The sequence below is a fragment of the Larus michahellis genome, chromosome 31 (assembly GCF_964199755.1).
Source record: "Larus michahellis chromosome 31, bLarMic1.1, whole genome shotgun sequence".
Classification (NCBI taxonomy): Eukaryota; Metazoa; Chordata; class Aves; order Charadriiformes; family Laridae; genus Larus; species Larus michahellis.
The window spans coordinates 213,746-233,100 of record NC_133926.1 but is presented as its reverse complement, the minus strand read 5'-3'; the positions used below and the strand labels follow the sequence as shown (position 1 = coordinate 233,100).

At 63.7% G+C, this 19,355-nt stretch overlaps 3 protein-coding genes across 5 annotated transcripts; all 3 read left to right on the top strand.

The window, feature by feature from the left end:
* Positions 1-861: 861 nt before the first annotated feature.
* DRAP1 (DR1 associated protein 1) lies at positions 862-4,791 on the top strand. Its single transcript, XM_074568053.1, has 7 exons — positions 862-1,052; positions 1,685-1,757; positions 2,119-2,212; positions 2,666-2,785; positions 3,232-3,322; positions 3,796-3,878; positions 4,236-4,791. The coding sequence occupies exons 1-7, from the start codon at positions 1,011-1,013 to the stop codon at positions 4,363-4,365; spliced, it is 633 nt and encodes a 210-aa protein (XP_074424154.1). The 5' UTR covers positions 862-1,010; the 3' UTR covers positions 4,366-4,791.
* Positions 4,792-5,876: 1,085 nt separating this feature from the next.
* LOC141735345 (solute carrier family 22 member 6-A-like) lies at positions 5,877-14,027 on the top strand. Of its 3 annotated transcripts, none has more exons than XM_074567997.1 (11): positions 5,877-6,326; positions 7,852-8,488; positions 8,802-8,905; positions 9,011-9,165; positions 9,667-9,835; positions 9,920-10,043; positions 10,125-10,240; positions 10,547-10,761; positions 11,276-11,384; positions 11,493-11,696; positions 12,321-14,027. In XM_074567997.1, exons 2-11 carry the CDS (start codon positions 7,853-7,855, stop codon positions 12,400-12,402), a joined length of 1,914 nt encoding a protein of 637 aa, XP_074424098.1. In that variant the 5' UTR covers positions 5,877-6,326; position 7,852; the 3' UTR covers positions 12,403-14,027. The 3 variants fall into 3 exon arrangements, with proteins under 3 accessions (XP_074424098.1, XP_074424099.1, XP_074424097.1); XM_074567998.1 differs by having other exon boundaries at positions 8,285-8,488; positions 12,321-14,026; XM_074567996.1 differs by lacking the exon at positions 5,877-6,326 and having other exon boundaries at positions 6,664-8,488.
* LOC141735347 (solute carrier family 22 member 6-A-like) lies at positions 14,028-18,265 on the top strand. Its single transcript, XM_074568001.1, has 10 exons — positions 14,028-14,393; positions 14,851-14,954; positions 15,067-15,221; positions 15,302-15,470; positions 15,766-15,889; positions 16,433-16,548; positions 16,848-17,062; positions 17,311-17,419; positions 17,508-17,711; positions 18,085-18,265. The coding sequence occupies exons 1-10, from the start codon at positions 14,028-14,030 to the stop codon at positions 18,158-18,160; spliced, it is 1,638 nt and encodes a 545-aa protein (XP_074424102.1). The 3' UTR covers positions 18,161-18,265.
* Positions 18,266-19,355: the final 1,090 nt, after the last annotated feature.

Genomic DNA, 19,355 nt, shown 5'->3' with positions numbered 1-19,355 from the left:
CAACTGGAGGGGATACTGGGGGTGAGGGGGAGGCTTCTAGGGGGTCGCTGGGGCTTACTGGGAGGCTTGGAGGTGGAATGGAGCAATCCCGAGGAGCTACTGGGTGGCACTGGGAGCTACTGGGACGCAACTGGGAGGCCACTAAGTTGCTACTGGGGGGGGGGGGGGGTGTGTGTCGCTGGAAGCTGACTGGGGGGGGACTGGGGGTTACTGGGAGCTACTGGGAATCCCTGAGGGACTGCTGGGAGCGTCCCGAGGGAGCGACGGTTAGATGGGGTAGCAACTGGGAGTCACTGGGGGGCGTGGGGCTGCAACTGGGAGGTCACTGGGAGTCCTCGGGGGTTCCCCCCCCCATCAGCTGCCCCTTTGTCCCGCCCCCCCAGGGCGCTGCAGCCAATGGGAGCACGGCGCTCCCCCCCCCCCCCCCCCGCCAGCATTAACCCCGCCCTCCCTGAATCAAAGTGCCTTTTTTAGGGGGGGGGGAGAGGGGGCGACCCCCGCCCCTGCCCCTCCCCCACCCCGCTGGGGTCGCGCCAATAAACGGTCCGAGGCCGGATCGCGCTTTGATTGACAGCGCGGGGGGGCGGGGACAACGGCGGGGGGGCGGGGCCTGGGTAAGAAAAAGGCGGGGGATCGGCTGGGGAGGGGCGTGGCCAGGGCGAAGGGGGCGGGATTTCTGTTGGAGGGGCGTGGTCTTAGCGGGAGGGGCGTGGCCATGGAGGAGGAGCAATGGTCTTGGTTGGGGGCGTGGTCTGAGGGGGGCGTGGCTCAACAAGAGGCGGGGCCGAGGGGGCGTCACCAAGAGCTGCGGTGGAGGGGGCGGGGCTCCAGCCGGAAGAGGCGTGTCTTCGTCCCGGAAGGGGCGGGCCGGGCCGGGCAGCAGGCCGCGGCAGAGCGGAGCGGGACCGGGGCCGGCGCCGGGGAGCGGCGGGGAGCGGCCGGGAGCGGCCCAGCGGGGCCGGGGCCGGGCCCGAGTGGGATCCAGCAGGGGCCGGGACCGGGCCGGGGCGATGCCGAGCAAGAAGAAGAAATACAACGCGCGGTTCCCGCCGGTCAGCGGAGAGGGCCGGGGCCGGGATTGGGGGGGGGGGGGGGGAAGGCTGGCATCACCATGGCAACGGGGGAGTGGGGGGCGTGATGTTGTGGAGGGGCGTGGCTTGGGGTGGGCGGGGCCTCGTTGCGGTGGAGGCGGAGGGGGCTCGGGGGGTATCGCTCGCGCAGGGACGTGGCCTCGGAGAGGGGGCGTGGTTTGGAGTGGGCGGAGCCTGTGCAGGGGCGGGGCCTCATTCCCCGCCCTCCTGTCTGGGCCCCGCCGGGGGGGGCTGTGTGGCCACACCGGGGGGGGGGGGTGGGGGGTGGCGGGGGCGCAGCTTGAAGGGGATTGGCTGCTGGTGGGGGCGGGGCTCTTTCTAGGCCCAGGGGAGAGGCTGACAGGGGGCGTGGTCTAGGGCGGTGGGCGTGGCTTGGCAAGGCGTGGATTTGTGTGGGGTGGGGCTTCGTTGAGTGGGCGTGTCCGGGGCGGGGCAGGGTGTGTATCCCCCCTCCCTCCTTTCCTGGCCCAGGTGGGAAGATGGAGGCGGGGAGAGGGGGGGGGGGCGCTCAGATTCGGGGTGGGGTTCGTGTGATGGGCGTGGCCTGCAGGGGGGAGCGTGGCCGTGCCTCAGTTTCCCTTCTTTCTCTGTAGGCGCGGATCAAGAAGATCATGCAAACGGACGAGGAGATCGGGAAGGTGGCAGCTGCCGTCCCCGTCATCATCTGTATCCTCCCGGACGCCCCGGGCCCCCCAGGACTGCCCCCCCCCCCCCCCCGCCCCCAACCCCGGCCCCAGACACCTGGGTCTCCTCAGGGTCCCCCCTCCCCCCCCCGGCAGCCTGGGTTCCCCCGGGATCCCCAGATCTCAAACACCTGGGTCCCCCCCACGCCAGACACTTGTGTCCTTCCCTGGTCCCCTGGGTCCCCTCTGGCCATTAGGCAGCTCTGCGTCCCATGGAGCAGGGGGCTTGGGGGGGGTGTCGGGCTGCCCCGGATGCCTGGGTTCCCTGGGGGTCCCAGGGAGGGCAGGGGTCGGGGGGGGCGGCACCCAGACGCCTGGGTCCGTGGGGGTCCTTAGCGGCTCAGCCCGGGCGCTGGAGCTTTTCCTGGAGTCACTGCTGCGAAAGGCCTGTCACGTCACCCAGTCCCGGAACGCCAAGACCATGACCACCTCCCACCTGTGAGTAACCCCCCACCCCAGGTGCCTGGGTCCCCTTTTGGGGGGGGGGGGATGCAAAAGGGTCCCCCCCAGACGCCTGGGTCCCCCTCGGGGAAGGTGGGGAAGGGTCCCACCGCACGCCTGGGTCCCCCTGGGGGGGTGGTGAGGGAGGGTTCCCTGGGACACCTGGGTCCCCCAGACGCCTGGGTCTCCTGTAGGGGTGGGGAAGAGTCCCCCAGACCCTTGGGTCGTCTTTGGGGGGGTGGGGGGGTGCAAAAGGGTCCCCTGGGGGTGTGGGTCCCTCTTGGGAAGGGTTCCCCAGACACCTGCGTCCCCTTTGCACTCCCTGCCTCAGTTTCCCCGCTTCCTCCACCCAAAGACTTGTGACAGAAGTGGGTGCCAGGGGTGGGGTGGGGCTTGTGGGTGGGTGTGGCCCGTGGGCGTGGCTTGCTGAGCCCCCCCCGCCCCCTGCAGGAAGCAGTGCATCGAGCTGGAGCAGCAGTTCGACTTCCTGAAGGACCTGGTGGCCGCCGTGCCCGACATGCAGGGGGAGGGCGAGGAGCCCCACGGCGAGGGCGAGCGGGGACCCCGAAGGTGGGATGGACGCCTGGGTGACCCCCCCTGTGACGTCTGGGTGTCCCCGTCCCCCCCCTCGCCTCCGGCTGCCGGGGTCCCCCCCCAAATGCTGGGGGTCCCTCCCTGAGCGCCTGGGTCCCCCCCAGCACCTTGGGTCCCAACGTGGGTGCCGCAGGGATAGGGGGGGGTATCCCCTGGATGCCTGCGTCCTACGGGAACGGAGCTGGGGGGGTGTCCCCGGATACTGGGGTTCTCCAGGAATGAGGTGGGAGCCCCCCCACAAACACCTGGGTCCCCCCTGCCAGATGCCCAGGTGTCCCCCAATTCTGGGGTCCCCTCCCCAAACGCCCGGGTCCCCCCAGCACCTGGTGGGTGCTATAGGGATGTCGGGGGGGTGGGGGGTGTCCCCCAGACGCCTGGGTCCCCTGACAAAGCGGGGGGGCCGGGGGGGGGGTCTGTTGCAGGGGTCGCCGCCCGGGCGCTGGACGGAAGAATGGGGGTCCCGGGGCGAAGGGGAAGGACCCCAAACAGTCGGGGACGGACTCGGAGCAGGAGGTAGCTGGGGGGGAGGGGGGCAGCACCCAGATGCCTGGGTGCCCTTTGGGGGTGGGGGGGGGTCCCTTTTGGGGGGTGGGGGGATGCCTGGACACCAGGGTCCTTTGGTTTGGCCCTGGATATCTGGGGCTCTTGAAGGTCGGAGGGGTCCATGGGGGGTTTGGGGGGTTCCCTTGGAGGTGGGGGGGGTGCCTGGATGCCTGGGTCCCCTGGGGCTGGAGGGGGGGGGTCCTCTGGGCTGGGGGGGTGGAGGGTGCCGGGACACCTGGGTCCCTGGGGGGGGTGGGGAGGGGCCCCCCTGGAGGTGGGGGATGCCTGTGGCCATTGTGGGGGAGAGGGGGGGGTCCATGGGGGGCTTGGGGGGGGGAGGGGGGGGCACCCAGACGCCTGGGTCCCCTGGGGATGGGTGCGGGGGTAACCTGGGTCCCTTCGCTGTCATTGTTCCCCCTCCTTGTTGTGTCTCCCCCCCCCAGGAGGACTCTGAGGACAGTGACAGCGACGGGGAGGAGGAGACGCCGCAGCCCCCCCCGGCCCGACCCCCCCTCAACTTTGCCAGGTACCAGCCCAACGGACGCCTGGGTCCCTTTATTTTTGTGGGGGGGGGGGGGGGGGGGGATGTGCACCCAAACATCTGGGTCCCTTTGGGGTGGGGGTGGGGGGAGAGCACCAAAAAAATGTGTCTTTAGAGGGGGGAAGGGTGGGTATAGCCCCCCCCCCCCGGACACCTGGGTCCCTTTTTGGGGGGGCGGGGGGGGGAGGGAGGTGCGCCCATACAAGTGTGTCCCTTTTCGGGGCGGGGGAGGGCAGGGAGAACACCCCAAAACGTAGGTTTTTAAAGGGGGGGGGGGGGGGGGGGGGGGGGCTTCTCCCCCCCCTCCCCGGACGCTCGTGTCCGCTGACCCCTCTTCCGCAGCCCCGGGGTGCCCTTTGCGCCGCTGGGACCCCCTGCGCTCCCGGGGGGGCTCCCGGGGGGGCTCCCCCCAGCCCCTGGCCCCCCCCGCGCCCGCGAGGAGGAGGAGGAAGAGGAAGACTACGACTCTTAGCACCCACCTCCCCCCACCCCCCCCCCACCACCACCCCCCACGCCTGTTTTTTTGCCTGTTTATCCAGGATTTCAACCCGTTTCGGGGCCGGGTACCACCTCCCGGTGTGGTCTCACTGGGAGCGTGGGCCTCGGACCAGTCGGGGGCTGGGAGCGGTACTGGGAGCACTGGGAGTGTTGTGTGTCCCCCCCCCGGCCCTGCTGGCCTGAGGACACCAGTGTGATGAGTTGTGTCTGTTCTGGGCGGGGGGGGGAGCTCAGCCCGAATGCCTTGGCCCCGCCCCCTCCTGGATGCCTGGGTCCCTTTTTTTTGGGGGGGGGGTGGGGTGGGGGGGGGTGGGGGGAAGAGGCTGATTTTGGGGCCCTTTGGTGGCTTTTAACGAGTCGGGAGGTTTTGTATCGGCTCAATAAAGTTCCCGTTTCCGTACGCCCGGGTCCCCCCCTGCCCCGAACGCCTGGGGTCCCCTATGGGGGGGGGGGGGGAGGGGGGGGTTAGGGGTCATGCAGATGCCGGGGGACCCCTGGAGACCTGGGGGGGGGGTCCCGTGTCCCCCCCCCCACCCCGGACACCTGGGTCCCTTCTCGACCATTGGAGGGCAGCAGAGACCCTGCGGGAGCGGCCTATAGGGGCCTTCAGGGATCTATAGGGGATTAGGAAGACCTATAGGACCCCCCGGCAGGATCTATAGTATGAGTCCCTTTGGGGGGGGGGGTTGTAGGCACTTAAAGGGGTTTATAGGGGCCTGTAGAAGCTTATAGGGGCCTAGAGAGACCTATAGGAGCTGCCGGGAGGATTTATAGGATCTATAGGAGTCCATTGTGGGGGGGGTTATAGACGCTTAAAGGAGCCCATCGAGGAGTTTATAGGAGCCTTTAGGGGATTATAGAAAGCTATAAGACCCCCCCCAGGAGGATTTATAGGATCTATAGGAGTTTATTAGGGGGGTTATAGGCACTTAAAGGAACCCATAGAGAAGTTTGTAGGGGCCTATAGAGATCTGTAGGAGAACCCAAGAGGATTTATAAGATTTATAGGAGTCTGTTGGGGGCGGGGGGGGAGGGTTGTAGGCACTTAAAGGAGCCCATGGAGGAGTTTATAGGAGCCTGTAGAGAATCTATAGGAGCTCATAGGTGGGTTATAGAGACCTATAGGAGCCGGGGGGGGTACAGGGGGCTATAGGAGCCATAGGGAGGCTTACAGGGCCTATAGGAGCTTATAGAATGTTTACAGGAGTCTATAGAAACCCATAATGAACCTATAGGGGGCTGTAGGGATCTAGAGAGGGCTACAAGGGCTCGGGGGCGGGGGGGGGCAATGGGGTGTTTAAAGGGGCATATGGGGGCTGCAGGGGGTATAGAGCGGGCTGTAGGAATCTATAGGAGTCGGCGTGAGGGTTCTGGGGGCCCACAGGGGGCTGTAGCGGTCTATAGGAGCACAAGAGGGATCTATAGGTGTCTATGAGGGGTGCACAGGGGCCTGTCGGAGCCCTTGGGGGGGCGCGAGGTGGGGTCGGGGACATCAGGGTCCCACGGGCAGCGTTGGGGGGGGCTATAGGGGCCACTATAGGGGCTCCTGGGGGATCTGTAGGGCCCACTATAGGGACTCCTGGGGATCTATATGGCCCTTGTAGGCAGCACTGGGGCCCTATGGGGCTTCCCTAGGGTCTGCAGGGGGCACGGGCTGGGGGTGTCCTAAGCGGGTGGGGGTTGATCTATAGGGGGACCTACCCTATAGGGGCTCTATAGGCCCCTCGGGCGTGTGTGGGGCCGGCGGGCGGGGGGACCCAGGCGTCGGGTGGCCCCAGGCGTCCGGGCGCCCGCGGCGCTGGAATCCGCCTCCTCCCCCCTCCCTCGGCCTAATCCCGGTGACACTTTAACCAAAAGAGCCGCTTTTCGCCTTATATAACGGGGCCAGCGGCCGGGGGGACCCCGGGGACGGGGACGTCACCCCGAGGAGTCCAGGTACCGCCGGAGAGTGCGGGGACGTCTCGGGGACACAGTGGGACAGGGTGGGGACGCTGAGGGGCTTGGTGGGGACGTGGGGATGGGTTGGGGACATGGGGACAGGTGGGGGACACCATGGAGGGGGCCCGTGATGGGTTGGGGACATCAGAAGGGGGACAGTGGGACGGGTTGGGGACGCTGAGGGGCATGAGATGGGTTGGGGACATCATGGAGGGGGACAGTGAGGACGCTGAGGGGCACGGTGGGGATGTGGGGATGGGTTGGGGACATCATGGAGGGGGCCCGTGATGGGTTGGGGACATCAGAAGGGGGACAGTGCGACGGGTTGGGGACGCTGAGGGGGCATGGTGGGAATGCGGGATGGGTTGGGGACGTTGGGACAGGCTGGGGACATCACAGAGGGGACGGGGGAGAGGTTGGGGACATCAGAAAGAGACCAGTGGGATGGGTTGGGGACGCTGAGACGGGTTGGAGACATCGTGGAGGGGACAGTGGGACAGGGTGGGGACATCAGGGAGGGGATGTGAGGGGACGCTAGACTTGCACGTGAGGACAAGTTGGGGACATCGCGGAGGGGACCTGGGATGGGGTGGGGACACTGAAGTGGGGCAAGTTGGGAACTTCAGGTAGGGGCTGGGGACCAGGGGACATTGGGGACGCCAGAAGAGGGCACATGGGGACAGGTTTGGGCCATTGAGGGGATGGGGACATTGGAGAAGGGACGTGGGGACCAGGGGACACGGGACCAGGACGTGCTGGGGACATCAGAGAAGGGACCCTTCACCTTGGGGACACGGGAGTCACAGCTGGCCGGATGTCCCGGTCCCCAGGGAGCAGGCTGAGGTGGGGCAGGAACAGGGACATGCTGGGAGGGGATGGGGACATCGGGAGGGGTTGGGGACCTGTGACGCAAGTGGTGACACCGTCCCTGTCTGATCCGTGTCCCTGGTGGTCACCGTGTCCCCCCGCTGTGTCCCCGCCGTCCCTGTCCTTGCGCCTGCCCCATGTCCCCTCCCCATGTCTGACCCGTGTCACCACAGCCCTGTGTTTGCCCCACATCCCCATGTCTTCGTCCCCATCCCCGTGTCCCCTGTCCCCATCTCAACACTCCCGCTGGCGGATGACCCGTGTCCACGCAACACTCACGTCCCACCTCCCCACGTCCCCGTGGGTGGCAGTGACCCCTATGATGGTGTCCCAGGGGGTGAGGGTGTCCCCGAGGGTGGTGATGTCCCCATGAGTGATGTTGTTCCCCATACCCTGGTGTCCAGTGGTGTCCCCAAGGGTGGTGATGTCCCCATGAGTGATGGTGTTCCCCATACCTTGGTGTCCCCATGAGTGACGGTGTCCCCATGGGTGACGGTGTTCCCCATCCCCTGTGTCCAACGCTGCTCCCATGGGTGACCGTGTCCCTGTGGTTGACGGAATCCCAGCGGGTGGTGGTGGCCCCACGGGTGATGATGCTCCCCACGCCCTGGTGTCCTGCGATGTCCCCGTGTCTGACGGTGTCCCCGTGTCCCAGGATGCCGTTCGGGGCGGTGCTGGAGCAGGTCGGGGGGCTGGGACGCTTCCAGGTGCTGCAGACAGCGCTGCTGGCGGTGCCCATCCTGCTCATGGCCAGCCACAACCTGCTGCAGAACTTCACCGCTGCCGTCCCCCCTCACCGCTGCCGCGTCCCCAGTGTCACCCCCGGTCCCGCTACCACCCCAAGTGTCCCCAGCGCCACCCCAGGGCCACCCGGAGCCACCCGTGATGGCACTTGGGCAGCCTTTGATGGCACCTCGAGGTCCTCCAACGCCATCCTGAAGTCTCCTGATGGCACCTTGGGGTCCCCTCGTGCCACCCTGAGGTCCCCCGATGGCAACCTGGGGTCTCCCAATGGCACCCACATTCCCGGTGCCACCCACATCACACGCGATGGCACACCGGGGTCCCCTGATGGCACCCATGTCCAGCCTGATGCCACCTTGGGGTCCTCCAACGCCACCCTGGGGTGGTCCAATAGCACCCTGGGGCCTCCTGATGCCACCCTGGGGTCCTGCCGGCGCTACGTGGCCTCGTCCCCTGCCAACCGCAGCACCGGCCCCTGGCCCACCGAGCCCTGCCACGATGGTTGGGACTACGACCGCAGCATCTACGTGGCCACTATCGTCACCGAGGTGGGCATGGGGATGGGGGGAGGTGAGGTGGGGAGGGATGGAGGATGGAGGGTGGGAAGGTGACAATAGCATCCACGTGGCCACCAACTTCTCCGAGGTGGGGACAGGGATGGAGCCTCACGGAGATAGACGGGTGGAGATGGAACCGTATGGAGATGGGGAGGAGGAGATGGAGTCCTACGGGGTTGGGGGGATGGAGATGAAGCTGGATGGGGATGGTGGGACAGATGGATGGACGGCCAGGAGAGAAGAGGAGGGACTGATGGGTGGAAGGAGAGGACAGGTCGTCCTCACCTCGTCCTCGTCCCTGTAGTGGGACCTCGTCTGCAGCTACCGGCAGCTCCGGCAGATGGCCCAGTCCATCTACATGGCGGGGGTCCTGGTGGGCGCCCTGGTCCTGGGGGGCCTCTCAGACAGGTAAAAGCAGCAGAGACCCCTCCCCGTGCCTCAGTTTCCCCATGGGGCGCTGGACAGACCATCACCCCGTGGCACCCAGTGGCACCCAGTGCTTCCCCATTGCAGGTTCGGGCGCAAGGCCATGTTGATGTGGTCCTACCTGCAGCTGGGGGTGATGGGGACGTGCACGGCCTTCGCCCCCAACTACGCGTCTTACTGCGTCTTCCGCTTCGCCGGTGGCATGGCCCTCTCTGGCTTCGGCCTCAGCATCGCCTGCCTGGGTGAGGGGACAGGGATGAGGATGACCACAGGGACATGGCGGGGGACAATCGGCATGGCCATGGATGGGGACAACCCAATGGCCATGGTTGGGGATGTCCCAAAGGCCGTGCGTGGGGACATCACCGTGGCCACGGAGAGCGACATCGCCATGGCCATGGATGTGGATGTCCCCGGTCACCATGTCTGGGGACACTGATGAGGACGGCCACGTGGCTCTGGGGGCGGACGATCGGCATGGCTGTGAACGGGGACGACCCAATGGCCACGGATGGGGATGTCCCAATGGCCATGGGTGGGGACATCCCCCTCTCTACAGATGGAGGCATCCCTGTGGCTGCCACTGGGGACACCCCAGTGGTCACTGATGGGGACATCACCGTGGCCGTGGGTGGGGCCATGTGGTGCGGACACGTCTGGGCATGATGGGAAGGCCACATTCCCAAGGAGGGTCACGGAGGGCTGGGACACCAAGTCAGCCGCGTCCCCATGGTCCCTTGCAGTGGTGGAGTGGATCCCCACGCCCTACCGCGCCATCACCGTGGCCATCACCGGCTTCGCCTACACCCTGGGCCAGATCCTGCTGGCTGGGGTGGCCTACGCTGTCCCCCACTGGCGCTGGCTCCAGCTCACCGTCTCCCTGCCCTTCTTCGTCTTCCTCCTCTACTCCTGGTAGGACGCTTGGATCCCTTGGGGAACGCCATGGGGACCCGTGGGCCTCTCTTCGTGCCTCAGTTTCCCCCTCGTTGACTGCAGGTGGTTGGCTGAATCCGCCCGTTGGCTGGTGCTCTCAGGGAAGGCTGAGAGGGCCGTGAAGGTCCTGCAGCGAGTGGCCAGGATTAACAAGAGAAAGGAGGAAGGGGAGAAGATCACGGTAGAGGTAGGGTGGCCCCCTGGTGAGGGGGCTCTTGGTCTCCCACCCCTGACCCCCACCCACCTCTCGCATTTCTCCGTCTCTCAGATCCTGAAGTCCAACATGAAGGAGGAGTTGGCTGGTCTGAAGTCGTCCTACACCATCTCCGACCTGGTCCGGACCCCAGTCATCCGCCACATCTTCTTCTGCCTCTCCATCGTCTGGTGGGGCGGGGCTGGGGGAGTCTGATGGGGCTGAGGAGGAGGAGGAGGGAGGGATGGCTGGTTGGCTGGAAGGCTGGGTGGGTGGGTGGAAGGATGGAAGGGTAGACGGACAGACGGTTGGAGAGTTGGTCAGATGTACAGGTGGATGAATGGAAAGAGGGACAGCTGGACAGATGATCCAGCCGTCCAACCGTACCACAGCCGCCTTCTCCTCCATCTGCCATCCCTGCCCGGTCCCCCGCGATGGTGACATCCCAGGGAGGTCACGCCACCTCAAAGTCCGTGCCCCTCTCCACCCTGCTCCAGGTTCTCCATCAGTTTCTCCTACTACGGGCTGGCCATGGATCTGCAAAACTTTGGTGTCAGCATTTACCTCATCCAGGTGATTTTCGGCGCCGTTGACTTCCCGGCCAAAGTGGTGGTGACCGTCTCCGTGAGCTACATTGGCCGGCGGGTGTCACTCATGGTGGCCCTCTTCTTGGCGGGGCTGGTCATCATTGCCAACATCTTTGTCTCCACAGGTGGGTGCGATGGAGCGATGGGGGTCTTCTGCACTGCTCTGTCCAGCCACCCATGTCCCCACCAGTCCACCACACAACTCTGCTTTGCTCTTCACCCATCCCTCCCTTCTCCAGCCATTGAGTGCTGCACCTCCCTACCTCGCCATCCATGCTCTCGTCTCTCCGTCCCTCCATCCCACCAATCAACTATCCAACCTCTCACTTACCCACAGTATGGTTGAGGTTGGAAGGGACCTCTGGAGGTCATCTGGTCCAACCCTCCTGCTTGAGCAGGGCCACCTAGAGCTGGGCACCCGAGACTATGTCCAGGTGGCTTTTGAATATCACCAAGGATGGTGACTCGCCATCTCAGAACCGATCCATCCACGTCTCCAACCATCCATCCAATTGCTTCTCTAGCTAGCCAGCTCTCCATCCCTACCTCCTCCCTCCTTTCTCCTTCCCACCATCGCCCTGTCCCTGAGGTGGCTCCTGCCCAAACGCAGAGTCCACCCCGTCCCTCTCTCTGCCCCAGAGCTGCAGACGGTGCGCACGGCGCTGGCCGTCATCGGCAAGGGTTGCCTCTCCGCCTCCTTCAACTGCGTCTTCCTCTACACCACCGAGCTCTACCCCACTCCCATCAGGTAAAACCCTGCCCCCATGACTCCACAGCGGGGCACGTCCCCCGTCACCCACCTGTGACACCCCCCAGGGTGGGCTCTGCTCCATGTTGACCCCCCCGGTGCCGGCAGGCAGACCGGGCTGGGCTTTGGCAGCACCATGGCCCGAGTGGGTGGCATCGTGGCGCCACTGGTGAAGATGATGGATGAATACTACCCCTTCTTGCCCCCTGCGGTCTATGGGGTGGCCCCCGTGGTGGCAGCCGTGGCGGCCGGCTTCCTCCCAGAGACCGTCAACAGGCCACTGCCCGACACCATTGAGGAGGTGGAGAGCAGGTGGGCATGCGGGAGGGAGGGAGGGGCAGGCGGACGGATGGATGGACAGATGGATGGAGGATGGATGGTTGGATGATGGATGGATGGATGGATGACGGACGGATGATGGATGGTTGGATGGATGGACGACGGATGGATGATGGATGGTTGGATGGATGGACGACGGATGGATGATGGATGGTTGGATGACAGATGGATGGATGGACGGATGGATGATGGATGGATGGATGGATGACGGATGGATGATGGTTGGATGATGGATGGATGGATGGATGGATGACGGATGGATGATGGATGGTTGGATGATGGATGGACGGATGGACGGATGGATGATGGTTGGATGATGGATGGATGGATGATGGATGGACGGATGGATGGATGATGGACAGATGGATGGATGATGGATGGTTGGGTGGACTGAAAGCTGAAGGGCTTTTGGACGGAGGGACAGATTGATGTGCTGAGGGACAAGTGGATGGGTGTGTTGGCAGACGAACCAGTGATGTGAGTGGCTGGACAGATGGACGGACACAGTGCAGGCTGGGCTGCTTCCCACCCTGCCAGTGGCTGACCCATCCTGCCATGCCCTATGGACCCTCCTCCTCATCATCTTCCTCCCTCCAGGGCCAAGCGGAAGAAGACGGATGACCCAAAAGAGAAGATCCCCCTCCAGCCCCAGGACAAGGCCCCACAGAAGGAGGCCTGAAGGACCACGGGGTGTGGGGGGACAGCACCCTACACTTGGCACCCTCCTCCATGGGTCTCCGTGTGTTTGGGGACGAGTATGAATTTGCTGCCTGCCCCATGGCTGGTGACCTCCCTGTGTGGGCCAGGGGAAGTCCTTGGAGGAATAAAGCAGCCCTGGTGGGGACAACGTCTTGGGGTGTTATCTGAGCCTACCCAAGGTCACCCCCAATAAGATGACACCCAATAACCATGTCTGAGGTCACCTCCAATAGGCCAATGCCTAAGAACTGTGCCCCCGAGGTCACCTCCAAAAAGATGGCGCCCAAGAACACCATATTGGAGGTCACCTTCAATAAGGTGACACCTCATAACCTTGTCCCTGAGGTCACCACCAATAAGACAATGCCCGAGAACACCTTGGAGGCCCTGTTCAATAAGATGACACCTTGTAAACCCCGTCCCTGAGGTCACCTCCAATAAGATGGCACCTCGGAACACCCATGTTGGAGGTTACCTCCAGTGATAGCTCAAAACCTTGTTCCCAAGGTCACCTCCAAAACTGCCTTGCCCAAGGACACCACTTTGCAGGTCACCTTCGATAAGATGACACCTCATAACCTTGTCCCTGAGGTCACCACCAATAAGGTGGCACCCAAGAACACCACGCTGGAGGGCACCTCCAACAAGATGACACCCAGTAACACCAAACCCACCCGGTAGAGGGTCCCCCCAAATCTCAGAGAAGGGTGGAAGGGTCAGGAGCTCCCAAATCCCACCCCGGCCCCCTCCCAGCAACCCATGGTGCTGCCACCATGATGCCCCTTCCCCGATTTCCCCCCTGAGGCCACCATGGCCCTTGCTCCCAACTGCCGACGTGTCCCTTGGCCCCATCAACACCCACCTTGGTCCAACCCCATCAAAAATTAACCCCCGGCTTCCCCAGGCGGAGAATGCGCTGACTCAAGCAGGGCCACCTCCGTCAGCACCTTTCGGTCCCCTTTCGACCACAGAAATCGCTAAAATTTAACCCAATGGGGCTGGCGAAGGCCATGCATTGTCCCAAGCCAGGAGACATCCCCCCCCTCACCCCGCCTTTCCGGGAAGCCCACCTGAGAGTAACCCACGAGCCGGATGAACGAGGCTGGTCCCAGATGGCCCCTCTCCAAACGCCACCTCTTCCCCTCAACAAAGCAACGCTGGAAAAGAATGGAATAAAAGAGAATCATTTGTTTTTTGTTCCTGCCCCAGATTGCTCCCATTTTGCCCTCTTTTGGGGACGTTTTTGCTGCCGCAACGAGGGAAGGGAAGTGCCCATGGATTTCGCTCTGGCCACCTTTTGCTGGCGCTTGGTGGCCCGCCCCCCCCCCGGACACCTTTGCGCTGTCCTGGCCTGCACTTTTGCCTACCTGCCTCTGCCTTCTCCTTCTGGGAAAAAAAAAAATAATAATCACAAAAAAAACCCACCCCAGATGTCAAACATTAACCCAAAACAGCCGTTGGCCGGGTTATATAGGAGACCACCCCCGGTGCCTGTGGAGCGAGGACACCGCGGGAGCGAGGGAAGCATTTTTGGGGGTGAAATCCATCCCTTTTGGGGCAGGCGTGCATGGCTGTGGGGCGTTCCCGGGGTCTCACGGTGGCAGCATGGCTTTCGCCAGCCTCCTGGAGCACGTGGGGGGCATGGGACGCTTCCAGGTGGCCTCGGTGCTCCTCCTGGCCCTGCCCGTCCTCATGATGGCCAGTCACAACCTTCTGCAGAACTTCACGGCCGCCACCAGCGACCATCGCTGCCGGCTTCATTGGGAGGCCAACGCCACCGGCCTCGACCCCCAGGACCTGCTGAGGGTCTCGGTTCCCCGTGGTGAGCGATGCCGGCGCTTCGTGACACCGCAGTGGTGGCTTTTGGAGGCCAATGGCTCAGCTCCCAACAGCAGCTGGCCGGAGACAGAGCCCTGCCATGATGGTTGGACCTATGACCGCAGCGTCTTCACCAGCACCATCATCACCGAGGTAGGACGGCAGCAGCAGGGGGGTGGGATGTGGGGCTCATGGCGTGTTTCACCCAATCCCGTGTGCAGTTCCCACCTTGAGGCACCAGTGAAGGGGCCGCTGTCATCACGATGTTGACTTCTTCCAACTGGAGTATCTTGCCCGCTCAACCCGTAGTGGAGGCACTCAACACTGTGAGAGCTCAGGAGTGGGAAGGGGGGGATGAGGGAGACGGTAGCCATCAACAAGGGGGTCAAAAAAGGGCCAGATGACCCCTGGAAGGAGCTTCCAGCCATGGGGATGCTGGGAAGGGCGGCCAAGTGTTTATTGGCACCTTCCTCGTGTTTCCATTGGCCATCCGTTGGTTGTTGCGTTGGCTCAACCCTACCAGCCACCACGGCCAGTTTTGGGGGGCAGGAGGGAGGCCAGAGGGGTCTCTCCCACCTCTGTCCCACCCCATGTCCTTGCCCCTCTGCAGTGGGACCTGGTGTGCAGCTCCCGGGGCCTGAAGCAGTTGGCCCAGTCGCTCTACATGGCTGGCGTCTTGGTGGGCGGCATCATCTTCGGGGGTCTCTCAGACAGGTGAGGAGGGGACCCCCCATCCCCCTGGGCAGGTGGGGTGGTGGGGCAGCATCGTGGGATTGTCTCGCCCCCTCTTCCTCCTCCTCACCCCCTCTTCCTCTTCACCACCCAGGTTTGGTCGCCGGTCGCTGCTCACCTGGTGCTACCTTCAGATGGGCACCATGGGGACGTGCTCCTCCTTCGCCCCAACTTTCACGGTTTACTGCGTCTTCCGCTTCCTCACGGGCATGGCCTTCTCCGGCATCGTCCTCAACAGCGTCTCCCTCTGTACGTGGCCACCACCAGCCCCACGGTACTGGCCCCGGGCACCCTCCTGCTCTGCTCCATGTCTCCGTGTGTCTCGGCAGCTTTGGAGTGGATGCCCACTCGCACCCGGGCGCTCGTGGGGACCTTCATGGGTTACTGCTACACCACCGGGCAGTTCCTGCTGGCTGGGATCGCCTACGCCGTCCCTGACTGGCGCTGGCTGCAGCTCACTGTGTCGCTGCCCTTCTTCTGCTTCTTCCTCTACTCATGGTGAGGAGGAGAAGCGGGAGGAAGGGAGTCATGGATGGAGGGATGGATGCCGGGGTGGATAGATGGAGGGATGGATGCATGGACAGATGGAGATATGGATGGGTGGAGGGACGGATGGAATGACGGAGGGTTGCAGGGATGGGCAGATGGAAGGAAATGAATAGAAGCTGCAAGGATGGACGGAGGGTTGGATGGATGAAAGCATGGGGAGATGGCTGGAGGGGCAGATCGCTGGTGACAGTGTCAGAGGGACGGTGGGATGATCGTCAGGATCCTGTCCCCATCTCCTCCGCAGGTGGTTAACAGAGTCAGCTCGTTGGCTGGTCATGGTGGGGAAGTCCCACCAAGCCCTGAAGGAGCTCCAGAAAGTGGCCAGGATAAATGGGAAGAAGGAAGAAGGGGACAAGCTTGATATAGAAGTAAAGGCTCTGGCTGGGTCCCCTGGGGCATCTCTGGGGTGTTTTATAGGGGGTGGGGGGAAGTGACCCCCACTCTCCTGGCCCTCAAGTAGAGGGCCAACAGTGGGGCTCTCCTACACCCATCCTTCCAGCCCCAAAACATTGTCTACAGCCACCCTTGTAGACAACTCTCCATCCGTCTGTTCAGCCCTCCCTCCATCCATCCCTCCATCCATCCATCTCCATCATCTCCATCTACCTCCATCTCCATCCATCCCTCCCTCCATCCATCTCCATCTACCTCCATTTCCATCCATCCATCCATCCCTTTATACAACCATCCATCTCCATCATCTCCATCCACCACCCATCTATCCCCCATCTCCATCCCCCATGTCCATCCATCTGACCATCTGTCCGTCCATCTGTTCGTCCGTCCCTCCATCCTCCTCCCACGCACCCTCCACCCACCCTGCCCAGGGCTTACTCCCCTGCTGCCTCCGAGCTCCACCCTGGTTCCCCTCTCTGCTCCTCCCACCCCAGAGCGCCCCCCTCTCCCTCTAGGCCTTGAGGTCCTACATGCAGAAGGAGATGGCTTCATCGGGGAGTCACCACACAGTGCTTGACCTGGTCCGGACACCCGTTGTGCGCCGCATCTCTTGTTGCCTCTGCTTCGTGTGGTACGCCTGGTGGTGGAGGACATCAGTGGGGGGTTGTCTATCCATCCCCCCCAAGTTGGCGATTCAGCCACCCCTCCCCAAACACCTCCTGCATCCACCCACCTTAGCTGGGTCCATATTGGAAAGTGAAAGTGCAGGACTCGGTCAACAGAGGTCTCTTGGCCCACACGTGCTCCAGGAAGGGACACAGATCTCCTGGCTGGACCCTACAGGCCAGGGGCTGGTGTGTGACCCCCATATCCTACCCCACACCTCCCAACCAGTGAGATTTGCCCCCCCCTCACCTCTTCTTGGCCTAGGTTCTCCACCAGCTTCGCCTACTACGGGTTGGCCATGGACCTGCAAAACTTTGACTTCAACATCTACGTGATCCAGCTCATCTTTGGGGCTGTGGACATCCCGGCCAAGCTGCTCTCCATCCTCACCATCACCTTCGTGGGGCGACGCTTCACCCAGTCCGTCGCCCTCATCCTGGCTGGCTTGGCCATCTTGGCCAACATCTTGGTACCACGAGGTGAGGGCTGGGGCGGTGGCCGTGGTGTCCCCTTCATCTCCAGCCCATAAGGCACCGCCTGTGAGGGACAAAACGAGCTCCACCCACTAACATAATCCACAGCTGGAGTGATTTTAGCTTTTTACGGGTGATTTGCCTGAAACCCTGGTGTCTGGGGTCTCCTCTCTTCATCACCCACCGTCAACCCAACCCAACTCCAACTAGTGACACCAAAGCGAGTCCCAGATGTCCTGTCCTCACCCCCACAGACCTGCGGATGCTTCGGACTGCTCTGGCCGTCTTCGGTAAGGGTTGCTTGGCCGCGTCCTTCAACTGCGTCTTCCTCTACACGGGTGAGCTGTACCCCACTGTTATTCGGTAAGGAGTGGGGCTGGAGGTTGGGGGAGGTGACACGGTGGCCGTGACCATGCAGGCTGGTCCCTCAGGGCCTCTCGGTGTCCCACAGGCAGACAGGCATGGGGTTGGCCAACACCATGGCCCGTCTGGGCAGCATCACGGCCCCCTTGGTGAAGATGGCGGGTGAGGTCTTCCCTGTGTTGCCCTTCATCATCTACGGAGCAGCCCCAGTGGTGTCGGGGCTGGTGGCCATCTTCCTGCCGGAGACACGGGACATGGCACTGCCCGAGACTGTGGAGGAGGTGGAGGGCAGGTGGGATGGGAGGGATGGAAGGACAAGGGGAGGGACAGATGGATGGTGGGGAGGGACAGAGGGACGGGTGGACCCAGGGAGGGATGGTGGGAGAGAAGGGTTGGTTGGACGTGGGGGGGGACAGGTAGAGGATTGGTTGTGTGAGGGGATGGATGGACAGGAGTGGATGGGACTGGACAGGGACGGGTGGATGGACAGATGGGTGGACAGATGGGTGGACAGGAAGAAGAGCACGGCAATGGATGCATGAAAGGATGCACAGATGGATATCTATGAAGATGGATGGACAGGTCCATGGGGAAGGAGGGGGAACAGCAGCATTAAATCCCATCTGCCCCCCCAGAGCTGTACCCCATCCTCCCTCTCCCCCCAGGACCCACCCCCAGAAGGACGAAGCCCAAGATCTCCACATCCCACTTCAGCCCACGGGCACCACAGGGCCCTGCTAGCGCCAACCTTCCCGGGGGACCCCCAAGACTCCCTCAGACCCAGCAGATGAAGGAGCAGGAGTGGAACCGGGGGGGGCGCATCCCCCCGAGAAGAGCAAAGGGACAGCGATGACCACGGGCACCCTCTTGCATGGCCAAGGAGGGGACCCAGGCGTCCTCCTCTCCATGCAAGGCTGGGGGATGGTGCATCCCCTCCGACCGCCGCTTTCGCAGGATGGTTTTTCTGCGCTGGAATAAAAATAATAAAAGCAAAAATCGTGTGAAACGCGACCGGTGGGAGGGCGCGGGGACGGGGATGGGGGGTTGTTTTCCCACGGCCGCAGGGGGTCCCGCGCAGCCTGGCCGTCCCGCCCCTAAGGCAAATATGGGACCCAGTGGGGTGCTGCGTCCTCGGCACCGTGTCCCCCCCGCCCTCCACCATCCTCCCCTCCCCCTGCACGCACCAGAGCTGCGAGGGGGGGAAAGTCACACTCGAGAGCGCAGGGAGGACCCAGGGATCCCGAGGACCCACATGTCCGGGTGCCCAGGGATCCCAACAACCCCGAGATGCCGAGGATCCAGATGTCCCAAGGACCCAGAGACCCGGATGCCCAGACGTCCCAAGGACCCCGACATCCCAAAGACCCAAGCTTCTGGCCACCCAGCACACACCCAGGTGTCCTGCCCCTCAAGCCACCCCCAAGTCCCCCGGTCACTGCCCCATTCTGCCTACGCTCTGCCGCCTCCCGCTGCCCTCCTGCCCCGGGTCCAAGGGGCTCCCACGGAACCAGTTCAGGGCTCTGGGGACTTTGCTCCATGAATCAGCCACCATGGATGGTAAAAACAAGCTGGGGTGGGGGGGCTGGGGTGGTCCCCACACACCTGGGGTTGGGGGTGTCCTCGCCGAGGAAGAGGATGGAGAGGATGGGATGGCCCCGGGGAGCCATCGGGCATCCCTGGTTGGGGACCGGCGTGGCTGGCGCCAGCACTTCCGCCTGACGATCGTCTCCACTGACCCATAGCGGGATCTGGTCCCACCACAGTCAAACGTTAACCGTGACCGGGGGTGCCTTTAAATAGGAGTGGGGACAGGGAGGGGGACGGGGACAGGGCTGTGGCCATGGGCAGCTGCAGGGCGGAGGGGTGGTAGCTGCTGGCAGACGGTTCCGGGGAGTGGGGTTTGCTGCTGGGAGAGGTTGGGAGATAACGAGCGCGA

Bases quoted from the DNA above. Each gene is read 5' to 3' on its own strand.
- LOC141735347 (XM_074568001.1), top strand. From the start codon at position 14,028: ATGGCTTTCGCCAGCCTCCTGGAGCACGTGGGGGGCATGGGACGCTTC. The intron at 14,394-14,850 runs GTAGGACGGCAG...GCCCCTCTGCAG, and splicing joins CCAGCACCATCATCACCGAG to TGGGACCTGGTGTGCAGCTC. The intron at 17,063-17,310 runs GTGAGGGCTGGG...TCACCCCCACAG, and splicing joins CAACATCTTGGTACCACGAG to ACCTGCGGATGCTTCGGACT.
- LOC141735345 (XM_074567996.1), top strand. From the start codon at position 7,664: ATGAGTGACGGTGTCCCCATGGGTGACGGTGTTCCCCATCCCCTGTGT. The intron at 8,906-9,010 runs GTAAAAGCAGCA...TCCCCATTGCAG, and splicing joins CTGGGGGGCCTCTCAGACAG to GTTCGGGCGCAAGGCCATGT. The intron at 10,762-11,275 runs GTGGGTGCGATG...TCTCTGCCCCAG, and splicing joins CAACATCTTTGTCTCCACAG to AGCTGCAGACGGTGCGCACG.
- DRAP1 (XM_074568053.1), top strand. From the start codon at position 1,011: ATGCCGAGCAAGAAGAAGAAATACAACGCGCGGTTCCCGCCG. The intron at 1,758-2,118 runs GTATCCTCCCGG...TTAGCGGCTCAG, and splicing joins TGCCGTCCCCGTCATCATCT to CCCGGGCGCTGGAGCTTTTC. The intron at 2,786-3,231 runs GTGGGATGGACG...GGTCTGTTGCAG, and splicing joins GGCGAGCGGGGACCCCGAAG to GGGTCGCCGCCCGGGCGCTG.